Source organism: Rosa chinensis, chromosome 7, assembly GCF_002994745.2.
Source record: "Rosa chinensis cultivar Old Blush chromosome 7, RchiOBHm-V2, whole genome shotgun sequence".
Taxonomy (NCBI): domain Eukaryota; kingdom Viridiplantae; phylum Streptophyta; class Magnoliopsida; order Rosales; family Rosaceae; genus Rosa; species Rosa chinensis.
Window position 1 is genome coordinate 52,630,529 of NC_037094.1, and position 13,128 is coordinate 52,643,656.

General features: G+C 34.5%; 1 protein-coding gene across 4 annotated transcripts; it reads right to left on the reverse strand.

Annotated features, from left to right (window-relative positions):
* Positions 1-2,388: 2,388 nt before the first annotated feature.
* Positions 2,389-9,110, reverse strand: LOC112175587 (agamous-like MADS-box protein AGL11). Of its 4 annotated transcripts, none has more exons than XM_024313279.2 (9): positions 9,020-9,110; positions 7,334-7,530; positions 4,415-4,496; positions 4,085-4,146; positions 3,672-3,771; positions 3,386-3,427; positions 3,235-3,276; positions 2,698-2,852; positions 2,389-2,585 (listed from the first exon to the last, which is right to left on the reverse strand). In XM_024313279.2, the coding sequence occupies exons 2-9, from the start codon at positions 7,513-7,515 to the stop codon at positions 2,582-2,584; spliced, it is 669 nt and encodes a 222-aa protein (XP_024169047.1). In that variant the 5' UTR covers positions 7,516-7,530; positions 9,020-9,110; the 3' UTR covers positions 2,389-2,581. The 4 variants fall into 4 exon arrangements, with proteins under 4 accessions (XP_024169047.1, XP_040367842.1, XP_040367843.1 ...); XM_040511908.1 differs by having other exon boundaries at positions 3,594-3,771; XM_040511909.1 differs by having other exon boundaries at positions 4,415-4,499.
* Between the last annotated feature and the right edge of the window lie 4,018 nt (positions 9,111-13,128).

Here is a 13,128-nt window from a genome sequence, read left to right on the forward strand (position 1 = left end):
ATCACTAATGCTAATTGATACACAAAATAAATCATAATAAAGACTAATTGATATGATACAGCTCATGTCAACATAAACATATTTTCCCCCTTTTTATATGAGATGCTGGGTTGTTTGAGTGGGATTTCCGCAACATTCTTTGGACTTTGAAAGATAGGATCAGCAACCCACGTGTTTTATGATCATCTCTTTTATTTCATGAGTTGCATCTGAATGTAATATGTCCGCTAATCGTATTTAATCAAGTTCAGAGTCAGCTGTTGCATCTTGGACCGACAGGTAAGGTAGCCCTTACTATTTTGAAATATATATAAAGCAGGTTATAGATTTGATTTGGTTATCGACTCGAATCATTCATGTACAAGCCCGGGTAACGTATCAAACCACTGAATCAGTGGTGAAGAGGCTCCATACAAAAAAACTTAAAGTGCAAGTGTAACTGAAGATGAAGGACCTGTTATTTTCCATCATATACCAGAAACAATTAACAAACATATTGTCTCCACCACGTTGATTCACCGAAAGTAGCATATTAAGATAGTTCATTTGTTAAGATTGTTTGAAAGTACAGCTTTTAAGTACTTCAATTAACAGCATAATGTGATCTATGCAGAGATTCGTAAGAATCTTGTTAAGAGGTTTTGCATCCAATATGATTCGGTGTGAGAGGTATATTAGAGAAACTGATGAATCGGTTAGTCTTACAAATGCTTGATCTTGGAACAGGCCAAGCTGTGATTGGGATTGAAGTTTTATTTTGTCATCACCTTGAAAGAGAACTCTTTCAGCCAACAAGGCTGTGAATCGAATGAAGGCAGTGATTAATTCCTAACCGTCGCCCCCACAAGTTGCCTAACAGAGTTTTGTGTTTGGAGAGAGAGATTTGTAAGAGCTAAACAAAGGTAGATTAAACACTGAGGGAAGGATGATTTGAGATGTAGAACCAATCATTGTTAGAGAATTTTTTTTCAAAATGAGTGAACTATTTGCTGCTGCTTTCTTTTCATTATGTTTCAAAAAGACAATTCTTTTCCGCTGCTCCTTCCACACTGTTACGGTATCCAGCTTTTCTACACAGATATAAATGTTCATTATTCAAAACGTCATCATCCATATTTGATGTTTTCATAGCAGGATTTACAGTCTGCTTTGTTTTTAAATTTTTTTGGTCGAAGTTTACAGTTTTGCTGGAACATCAAAACTAGAGACATCCAAAATTGAATTAAACAGTACAACGGTTGTGCCCTTTAGGAGATCTCTTCCATAGTGCCGGCACCGGCTAAGGAATGCATATCTTTTCCTCCATTGTACCAAAGAAAGAAGAATTAAACAGAGCATCTACTCTTTTCTGCAACTCAATTTGTGCAAGCAACATTTCATGCTGTTGCAAGAGGTACAGAACAAGAAAAAGACAACAGTTAGAAGAGCAGAAATGAACCTGCATGGCATGGGATCTGCAGTCCTTTTATGCCCTTGATCTTAACTTTTAGGATTGCATGAAACACATAAATGCAGAAGCCTAATGTCTTCATGTCAAATATGGTACTCAAAGATTTCAGGCCTTGAATGCAGGATGTATCATTTAATTTGACAGAAAGTATTGGCATTGTATGAGTGAAACCAGACGGATGTGCTGTAGAACGAAGAGACCCTTGGTGATAAAGTGTAATGTAAACCTGTCAAGCTTTTCAGAGAGGTCTACATGAGGCGATATGTTGGTTCAAGTACCGTCATAAAATTGTTTAGAGGTTTTGCATCCAACATGATGCGGCATTGGAAGGGTCTATTGGAGACAGTTATAAGTGCTGATATTTAAAGAACACAGGTCAAGTCTATGAAGTTGTGAAGCTAACTCTGTTGTGTCATCCTAAACAATTTGTCAGGACAAGGAAAGAGGCATCTAGCACACAAGTCTATCAGCTCAAACAATGGCAGTTATTCGCATTTTCACTGCTGATCGAAGTTGCTTAATGTAGTTTAGTAAAAATCAGTGATTGAGGAAAACACGCAGAGGTAACGCTTTACTATTCACAACTAGTTACTCACTCAATCATTCTAATCAATACACAAGAACTACGCAAAAGCATCACCACACTGCTTTGCAGTTCTGCTAGCTATACCAGGAAACTAGCAGCAGCAGCAAAGAGCTGGTAATCTCCTATTTCATCTCATTTTCACAAGTATTTTGAGGAACTTTGTAAGCATATACATGGTTGATAAAGATCTCATTATCACTTCCATAAATAATTTTATAATAAAATTTATATACTGCAATACTAGGTAAATAAACTCGGTAGTGATTTTTCCGCTGACTCAACCAAATCATATATTAATCCTTACAAAACACATTTCCATGTTCATATAGCTTGATGTCAATCAAAGAAGTACTGCTGCTTATGCAATCGTTGATCAAAAAGGGAATGTCTCCAAACTACTGCTGGAAATTACTAGTTCAAAGTTCTAGACATGAATAAGGATACAACACCAAAATAGATACTAGATAGTAGCCAATGATATCATTTATTTAAGATACGGTTGATGCAGCATAAGCTAGCAGCAGACTGATGTGTCTCCCAAAAGTTCACCTGCATTCCAAAGACGGAACAAATAAACCAAAAATGAGAACTTAATTCTGTATTTTAAGACAGTCGATAATTGAATTATGTAGTGATTGACATAGACAAAAGAATTACATACCCCAGATGGAGCAATTTCTTCTCTGGCTGTGAGTATGAAGCCTCACCCTCAACCATAGTGGAGCCAAAAAAATTGCGAGAAGCTAACGCCTGGATTGCATTAAACTCTGCCCCAGAAACCAGGTCTGCTTGCTGAAGCCTCTCAACTTCTGCAATCTGAAAGATCAAGTTTTGAAATAGAAGAAATGATTTGAATCAAGGCAGTCTTCATATAGGTAACTTCAGATATGCAGGTGATAAGTATGGCATGTAGGAAAGGCAATTAAGACTTGGAAAACATAGAAGAATGCACTCAATGCAGCAGTTTAAGATATCTACATGCAACACAATATCTGATGCATATATAGAAGTCATGGTAGAAAAACATGCGCATGCATCTTTTATTGGTTTCCTTTGGATAAGAAAATATATTAAAACATGAAAATCCACAAATCTATATACGCTATATTTTCCTCATCATGTAAAAGCTTTAGTATGCTAGCTCTTACAATATGTTTCAAAAAATACAATTTCTTTGAATGTCAATTGCTTCCAATACCTTAGCTCGAATTAAAACATTCTCGTTTTCCAGCTCAACCTCCTACACAGAAATAATTATTTAGGACATCATCATTCCATACAAAACTTGGCAATTCTCTAACAGATCAAAACTAGACACATGTAAACTTGAATTGAAAGAGAAGATTTACCCTTTTCTGCAAGTACTCAATTTCAGCAAGCAACATTTCATGCTGTTGAAAGAGGTAAAAAGATAATATTAAGAAGGAAGGAAGCACATCATGCCTAGAATATGCATGTGAAGACTAAATGACACAATATCACACAACACAAACTAGCTGGATGAAGTACTAAGTCTAATTAATCATAAGAGTAATTAGTATGTCATTGAGATAGAACCTGTTCTTGCTCGGTCTTTGTCGTGAAATGCATGCATGCATTTTCGTAACTTTCACATTCGTTTTCATCAATTTTTACCTTCTTGGACCTGATTCTAGTAAGGCCTCGTTCAAGCCTGTTCTCTAGCTGCTTTAGTTCTTTCACTGTCAGATTAGTCAACGAATCTCCCATTAAGTGCCTACAAATGAACAGCAGAATATAGCTCAATAATTTTGTTGGATTATTCACCTTAAGGGACACACATTGAGGGACAAGTGACGAATAATGCATTCAATGGGTGGATTCAAAACTTCTGGACTAATAATTCATTGAAGTGATTGAATCCAGCCCTTACAATGCATTACCCGACCATTTAAAAAGTTCACTCTCTTACCTGAGCACTTATCGATCTATATTCAATATCTTTGTTTATAAAGTCACATTCATAACATATAGTTCTGTATGTGTTGTATGCTATTGAATGTAGAAATGAATATTAGTGGAGATATCACCTGTTAGAATTCTGCAGCATTTGAATTTGGTGCCTCAGCTTTGCCGATTCCTGTTGGTAATACTACATCAAGACAAAAGGATGGAGTATACTATTAGCAATAGCACCTATGCTACGAAAATCAAAAACAAAATTAAAGGAAGCATATATCCAGCTTTGTTGTGCAAATCTTTTGGAGAAGTAAATAGAAGGGTAACCTATGGAATTCTAGCTACTAGTGCATGAGACGTTGCATTGAAAACCATGACAAACACACAGAATTCACACACAAATACAACAACTGGTTAAGCATAAAATGTAACAAATACATTTAAAAAGAGATTTGGCTTACTTGAGCATTGATTTCTGTAATAGTGGTTGCACCTGAGTTATCGGAAGATGCCTTCTTGTACCTCTCTATAGTATTTCTTATGCTGCTATATGTCATACGATATTCAAGACAATGGGTCAAAATCAATAGTTCAGATATGAAACTTGAATGGTAAAGAGAAATAATCACCAACTCTGGGCCTTAACGCAAGTATTTTCACGTCTAAAAAAAATAAAAAAATATCACCGAATCTAAAGCCAAATGAAATTGGAAGCTTCCACTGGAACAACCCCAAACTGGAAATATCGGTGTGGGGACATGTACTTTAGCATTGGAAGTAATCTTTATTATCGTATGTTTTACACTAATATCTGAAGTTATCTAAATGACCAGATAGAAATAACTTTAATGTCTTAATCATTAATTCAACAATGATGATCGAGCCTTCTTTGAGTTTGATTATCATATATAGCATATGAACAGTTGGATGATCACATATACTTTGAGAAAAGTGTGAGTTTGATTATCATATTCTTCAATGTACTAAGATGTCTTAAATACTTAGACTCAATAGTCAATACATAAGTAATGACAAAGAGCAACAAAGCCTTAATTGTAAGACAGCAGTGAAACCAAAAGCAAGCTCATGGAGATTGGGACAGATAGTATATATGCACAATCCTAGGAATCAATCAGAATAGTGAACAGAAAGCACACTACTCACTCCATAAATACATGGTAGGTCTCAATTGATCGATAGTCAGTTCAATCCTTTTGTGGAGGACAATGGTATGCACTACTGGGCACCACACACATGTATATATGTGTCGATAAACTTACAAAAAGGGCAACAAATTAATATTGGTTTTGACATTGAAAAAGGGACATGAAGAATTAATGAAGAAAGATATGGAACAATGAACTGTGTAACTGCAATTCCAGTACATCCCAAGTGATGCAAGGGAGCTCTAACATGTGAATATATAAAAGTGGGTCATCCCAAAGGGTATGACTTTTTACAGGTTCACTTTTACATTTGTAAGGCTTTTGTTAATACTTCAGTCTTAACATTCAATGATTCAGGTGAATCAATTCCTATTTCAAATTAAAGTTAATTTTTTACCCTATAATAAACTCAAAATTTTCACTAGATGAGAGACTAAAATGTACTTGGGATCTACTGGAATTGCATAGGAAAATAGTAGTAAAATCAACCCACTAATGGTTGTCTGGGTCCCAATACTTAATTTCCAGAAATAAAGATGGGCTTGCATGCATGCAAGCAGAGATACAGTAATTCACATATCAGAAAGAACATGAGTGCTTCACTCATCAGTACTCACTTTAGATCAACCTCTCATTAGAAGAGTCAAAAGAAGCGTGCATGGGTCAGTTAACATGTTCAATGACCCACAAAACCTGCAAGCACATATACCACGTGCCTTTTCAACCATTAAAATGGAAACCCCAGAAAACTAAAAGCATGCAGAGCCCAGTTCCAATCTTTTGCAATTAATCTAAGGGTAAAAAACTAGGGGAAAAAAAATTAGAAAGGACCCAAGTCTTGAGTTAAAGTATCAGACCCCTTTTTGAGTGAAAATGAATCCAAAAGCTCAAATTATAAATCTACTATACAGCTCTATAAAGGCAAACAGAAGGGTAAGAAGCTTTGAAAGCCAAATGTGGAAAGGGGAAGACTATCAACACGAAAATCGATCGAACATGCAAATGATGGAAGAGGAAATGCTCAGAACTACTACAAATTAAATTCTGGAAGCAACCTAGGTCAGCAAAGCTTTCCTTTAATTATGCATGAGATGAAGATTTTGATAGATTGCAACAGTAGTACTACACTGTAAATCAAGACAAACAAGCAGTAATAAAACCAGGCAAAGTACTCGTGCTCATGCATGGAAGAAGGTCTAAATTTGTGCAAGAATATATTAACTTTGACTTTCAGGAGCAAAGATGAGTACAATGCTGTTTTAGACCCAACACAATGCCCAATGGGATGTAGAATATTAGCATGCATATATTGAAATAGACAAAACACCTATATGATCTGTTTTATTTATATACAAGGATACTTTTTTGTCTTATGAAGTAATTAAAAAACCTAATTAATTATTCCTATGTTGATTATACAAATAGTAGTTTGAGGATGTATATGTACATATATTCTGTGAGTTATGATATATATATATATATATATATATATATCATGGTTACATTTATATTTGATATTAGTGCACTCTAGCTATTCTGCACTCATGATCAATCAAGTTTTCGGGTAAATTTATGGTATGTTAAAATTTCTGATACATCAACTATTTTTATCCCTCGAATGACTCATGTTATCACTTTGAGAACTAATATTACTATTTTCAGGACTCATAAGGTAAACTAAGAAAATTTACCACTTTAAGGACTCATGTTACCACTTTGAAGACTAATATTACTATTTTGAAGACTCATGTGGTAACTAAGAAAATTTTCCACTTTAAGGACTAATATTACTATTTTGATCGAGGACTCATTTTACCACTTTTAAGGTAATTGTATGTATGTCATACGTTAACACATTGTAAAATTCTCCCAAGTTTTCAATATTTCCAGAACCTAAGTAAGGAGAACATCATTTAGTCTCTTATTCTCGATGAAAAAGTTCACAAGGAGTTACGTGGATCAATGTCCTCAGTGTCTTCTTATCACAGAAACAATTAAATCAGTACGACAGCAAGAAATAAGAGATGGGAAAGAACCAAAGTAAAAGAACATCCATAAAACTTCTTATTCTAAATTGTCATCAAATCTAGTCGATCTGATGAAATGAATTCTAATCAAAAGAGGACCATTTAACATCACCATTGTGCAAATACTAAACATGAATTAAAGGCACAAACAAAGGGCAGAAACAGTATGAGTGTTGAAATGGCTCACTTGTTGTTAGAATACTCGTAGAGGCGGCCACGGCTAGAGAAGACAATGAGAGCAACTTCAGCCTCACAGAGAATGGAGAGCTCATAAGCTTTCTTCAACAATCCATTTCTTCTCTTGCAGAAGGTCACTTGACGGTTGGTGGTGTTCTCAATCCTCTTTATCTCAATCTTTCCTCTCCCCATCTTTCAACAACCTAGCTGAATTGATCAGTTGCAAACACAGTTTAGTTGTTACTTTTTAATTGAAATACTAACCAATATGTACCAAAAGTAGAAGTGACCTATTTTGTACTATTAACTTGCTTATGGTTTGTACCATGATTAGGAAGAAATAGAATCATCCCCAAAAGTCTCCTGCTAATATTTTCAATTTAGCGACTAGCAGGTTAGATAAGAAACAAAAATGGAAATCTATTTAGACAACTAAACTGAAAAAGTTGTCTGAATTTAATGAACTTTATATATAATGAGAAATAAATTAATAAAGTTTCTCATGGATTAATTGGAGATCGAAGACCCACAATCTTAAAGTCTGAAACTTTCATAATTTTAGCAATTTGCATAAATATGACACCAGATCTTATGAAACTAATTGACTAATCTGAAGGGAAAAAAAATGTAAATTTGGATCTCATAAATACATTAATTATACATCTGTAAACATTTAAATGTAAATTTTCTTTGGATCTAGGAGATCCAAATTTACTAGCCTTGTTTCATCAGGTAGATAGATCAAAGTGAAGACCGAGAGTGGAAAAAATGCAAGTCTATAAGCCATAAATATCAGCATCTGATACTAGAATCTACAACATATATACTGATAACTGAACAAGATTTTGGTTGCAGGTTCCTAATAAATGGTGCATAGGGACGTGTGCACAGATGGATACAAATTAAAGGAGCCTTTAATACGAAGATCCAAAATCATGAAGGAAAAAGTTAACTAGAGAGAAACACAGATTCACTGACTACTATGATATATTCAGCTTAGCTCAGTTGACTGAAGAACAGACCAGGGCTCAAATGAAATTAATAATTAATAATTACTACGTAATAAAGAAAAAAATTTCCAGACAATCAAATCTGAGGAAGATGGCTGAATATAAGGGAAAATGGGCTATATATATAATTATGTATTCACATGCATACATATAGACTGAAAAAAAATTGTGAAATAAAACAGCAAGAATATTTTGAACAAACAGATCGAGAAGAAACCCGAAAATGACCTATAAAAATATGAATCTAAAGAGAACCCTTAATTGAAACCAAACCACAGAAGGAATAAGAGCTCAAGGGCATCAAGGAACAGATCCTGAAACACTTGGTTTTTTTTAATATGAATTTAACCGAGTGTTATATTTAAAAGAAAGGGTTAATAAACAGTAGAAAAGCTAAAAAAACAAGTGCAGAAAGGTAAAGAATTTAAGAAGAAGCAAGATCATGAGCTCAACCCAGAACAGTTTACTTCTTATTTGAGAGACAAACAAAAGAAATCAAAATCTAGAAGAAGGCGGGTACTCAAAAGAAGTTATAAGATAATTAAAGCAAAACGGGTTTTCAATTTGTGCAAGGAAAAGAAGAAGATTTTCTTGTCTGCAAATCAATAGATCTAATCAAGCAGCTCAGATCATCTTAACGAATGGGAACTGAATGCATATGAGAAACTAAAAAGAAAGAAACAGACCTTTGGTTTGGATTCACTCCAGTCACTTAAGCTTTGGGTAAGTTTCTAATCCCAAAGAAGCCCAAGTTTATATCCAACTCTACCTTTCTCCTCCATTTATAGCTCTTTCTTTATTTGTTTATTTTTCTTTCATATTTGTATATCTAAATATATGTTAATAAATTTATGTGGGTGTTCTAATCGAAAAAAAAAAAAAAAAAAAAAAAATCTTATGTGGGTGTGACAGAGAGATGAAGAAAATGACATGAGGATGGTATTTCCTGAAACGGATAGGAGATGATGCAGTTTTAGGTGATTTAAACCACTTTGCAGGTTCAAATTCGCACCAAAAACAGCAAGTTTTGTTCCTTTCTCACTTCTCTTTATGATATTTTACTTCAGTGAACTAAAATGACCTGTATAACCCTTTCCAGAATCTACGAAACCATATATATGCCATATCCAAGTAATAATAAAATGTTGCAAATTACAGTTTCGGAGATTAGAGCATAAAATTTATGATTTGTGTCCTAAATGAAGTTTAAAAAGGTAATTAGTAGTTAACTTTGGTTAATGGAGACAGGTCTGATCTTTAAATTAGGCAACTGGCAAATCAGTGGTCCATTATGCATATTCAATCCACTTAAAGATCATATATTTTTATACAAATGAATATTCATGTATCATTTTACTACATAATAATAGTTTGATTTTCGTGATCTAGCTATTTACATGAGCCCAGGTCATGCGTTAAGCCTTGGTGACAACATTAATTTTAGGGTTTTGTTTGCAACGCGCAATATGATTGCGACATCTAGCATTGAAGTCTTTGTACGCGACACTTTTGAGATTACAGGTGGAGTCTCCTTCGTGTTTAATTACTTGTTTGATAGTTTCTTCCTTTACTAGTGATTCCATTTCTTTGCTCGTTAGTGATTTCATACCTTAGCTATAGCTAGGCCTTGTGTGGAATGCTTGCTGTGTTTCATTAATTCTCTTGGTTCTTAATGAAATATTTTAACTTCGTTCATACCGTTGGAACAGTACTGTTTGATGAGGTGAAGAATACAAGTCAAGCTCAAAGGCAACAGATCAAGCCCAATGTCAACAAAAGTCAATGTTCAGATCATCAGCAGCATTCATCAGATGAACACCATGCACGTACGTGTCACTCATCCAGAAAAGGAGCCGGAGAAAGAAGTTGTTGGTGTTAACAGCTTGCTACTAAACACGTGTCAAGCATCCAACGAGTCTGTTAGGAATTAGTTAGGGCTAATTAACTGGTTTGTTATGCACGCCCTAGTACAAAACCTTCAAGTAGTTCCCGTAATATTCAGCCAATCATCGTGTAACAAATTCTCATAGAAAATACCTCTGTTTTTTTTTTCTTTTTTTTAAGATAATCAAATGATTTCACTCCTACCCCCATGGTGACTCGAACCCAGAATCTGAATCCTAGGTAGTGGGTGCTCTAACTACTGAGCTAATACCCTAAATACCAATATCTCTGTTTAACTCTCTCTCTCTCTCTCTCTCTCTCTCTCTCTCTCATTCTTCTTCGATCTTCTTCGTTCTTAGCTTTTTAGGGTTTGTTCATAAACTCCATAGCCATCTGTTCTAGCTTGTCTTGATTTCTCACCAACCTCACCATGATTTCCAGCACAGTTAAGAAATCGAATCGGATTCAAATAATTTTTTTTTTTTATTGATTCCTGTCAAAAATAAACAATTGGAGTACCACTATAAAAGGCTGGGAGAGCTTACAGAAATTTCAGGGAAACATTACATCAAAATGGTTATATCAGAACTTGAGAAAACTTAAAATTCAAACCGTTATGAATTTCTACAAGGGACTAATTAGCATGACACAAAAGAAATAGTGATGGATAGACAAGATTACGAAAGAAAAAAAAAATTATCACATCAGAACTTGGGATTCTCATGGGACTTCAAGAGCTCAAAGCGAACCGAAAACAATGCTCACGAGCTGTTCACATGGTCTCTTTTTCTTAAAGAAGTTCACATCCTGTTAAAACCCTAGCTGCTTGTTGAGACAAACTCTGGTCGGCCTTGTCGACCCTTTGACTAAATAGGAGCGAATGTTGTGTTCCTACTATGATGTGGGTCATCGACTCCATGGTGGCCTGTTTCGGTGCTGCCCTTCGACTTCATTGCCTATGGCCGGACTTAAAAACTCAAAATATATGCTAGGAAGTCGAAAGTTTCAATTCTGATGATCTGTATATTTTGTAAGTGCTATTTCAATCCGATAGTTGTATTTGGATCTTGTACTGTATTAGCTAGCATACAATACTTTTGGGCAGATCGATGCACAATTATCATGCTAATTCAGTTGCAACTAACAAGGGTCTATGCCCTCTTGGTCATACACTTTATGCTCAATTTGAGATCAATTATGAAATAACTTGATTTGATGAGGGTGAAACAGTTTTAGATGAAAATTTTCTTCGTGCTCTTCTAAAGTCTCAACACAAAAAATTCAAGGCAAAATAATGTCAAATGAGTTTAAGGTATTGCACGCAATCAAACACCTACAGTGCGTCTCACCTTTTAGTCTTTTGTTAATCTTCAATCATATTCATGGTTTGGTAATGCTTTTAGCATTTTTATTCTTTATAAAGGATTTTGTTCTCATGTCCCCCCTTTTGATGTTGATCTCTATTTCATTTAATAAATTTTTCTTCTGCCAAAAAAAAAAGACCTATATCCTTTTTCTATGACGTTTATGGGGCATCTATAGTACTTAATTCTTAGATAGCTAAACCTGTATAGGTTCATTATCATTCGTATAAGATCCATGTCTTCAATATAAATATCGGTGATCATATAAATTAGGTCAATTTACTCGTTCTTGGCAACTGAAAGGGACGTCTGAAAACCTCAATTAGTGGTCCTGTACAAGGCATGTGATGATCGATCATGTATTCTAATAGGAGTTAGATTTTGAACTTGCTATATAATTGACTCGAAATTTCAAAGTAGTTTTTCATTTTGAATTAAAATGGTGGTGAAATTTTTATTGGCAAAGAATGGTGGTGAAAGTCTGTATTCCAAAAACCTATACTCTAGAACTTTGATGATAACGAATATATATATATATATATATATATATATATATCAACATCGATCACTACACTAACATGTTAGGACCTATAACTTTGAATCTTTATATGTTATATCAATATTGTTCCCACAGTCATCTTAAAAGATAGTAATTAGTACGTTCAGTTTTATCTCAAAAGACTAGTGTGGAAAAATTTGATGCCTCAATTATTTGGTTGGCTCCTTTAGAGCTCCACATACCTTTGATTCTGCTTCGCCTACCATCGGATGGAAGAAGCTACGTACTCCGGTGCTCCTCTCTACGAAGCTACTCCGGCCACCATGAATTATCATCGACCACTGTTCACCAAAAAAAAAAAACGCTTTTATCACTTGTGATTGAATACGTGTACATTTACAAAGTACAAACAGGGATTAAATGACCTAGCCTTAGAACTCAAAACCTGCCGAGTATCGTACTCCAGCACCAAGTCCAACTAATAAATACTAGTCATTCTCCACACATGTTCTCCATGTGCAAATATTTTTTTTTTTTTTTTTTCAGAAAAAAAAAAGTAAAATAAAAAATAAAAATAAAAACTATCATTACAGAATAAAGAGAGAAGATAGTGAGAGAAAAAGTGGGTTGTGGGTTTTTTTTTATAATAAAAGTATATTTTGTAAATGTCATGATTGTCCTTGTGATTTAATTAATTTTCAAAGTTTTTTAATTTTCTAAGGTCATTTCTGTCAAAATTTTTTATTTTGGCTAACAAACCCTCTTATCTTAATAATAACATAGATATATACAATTACACGTACAACTTACGTCTTTGTGGTATTAGCTGGCCAGTAACGCACGTCGAAGTCCCACACAGACAGCAGTCCCCCACTTAATTTCCAGTAACTTCAGTTCAGTTTTGATAATCGATCGCTGGTTTGGTTAAGTTTTCGTCGATCGGTTTGGTTAGTTTAGATGCGGTTTGTCGATTTTTACTTTCATAAAGTCCATGGTATATACCCTCAACAATGAGAACCTATACGTATGGATATCAATTTAAACCATG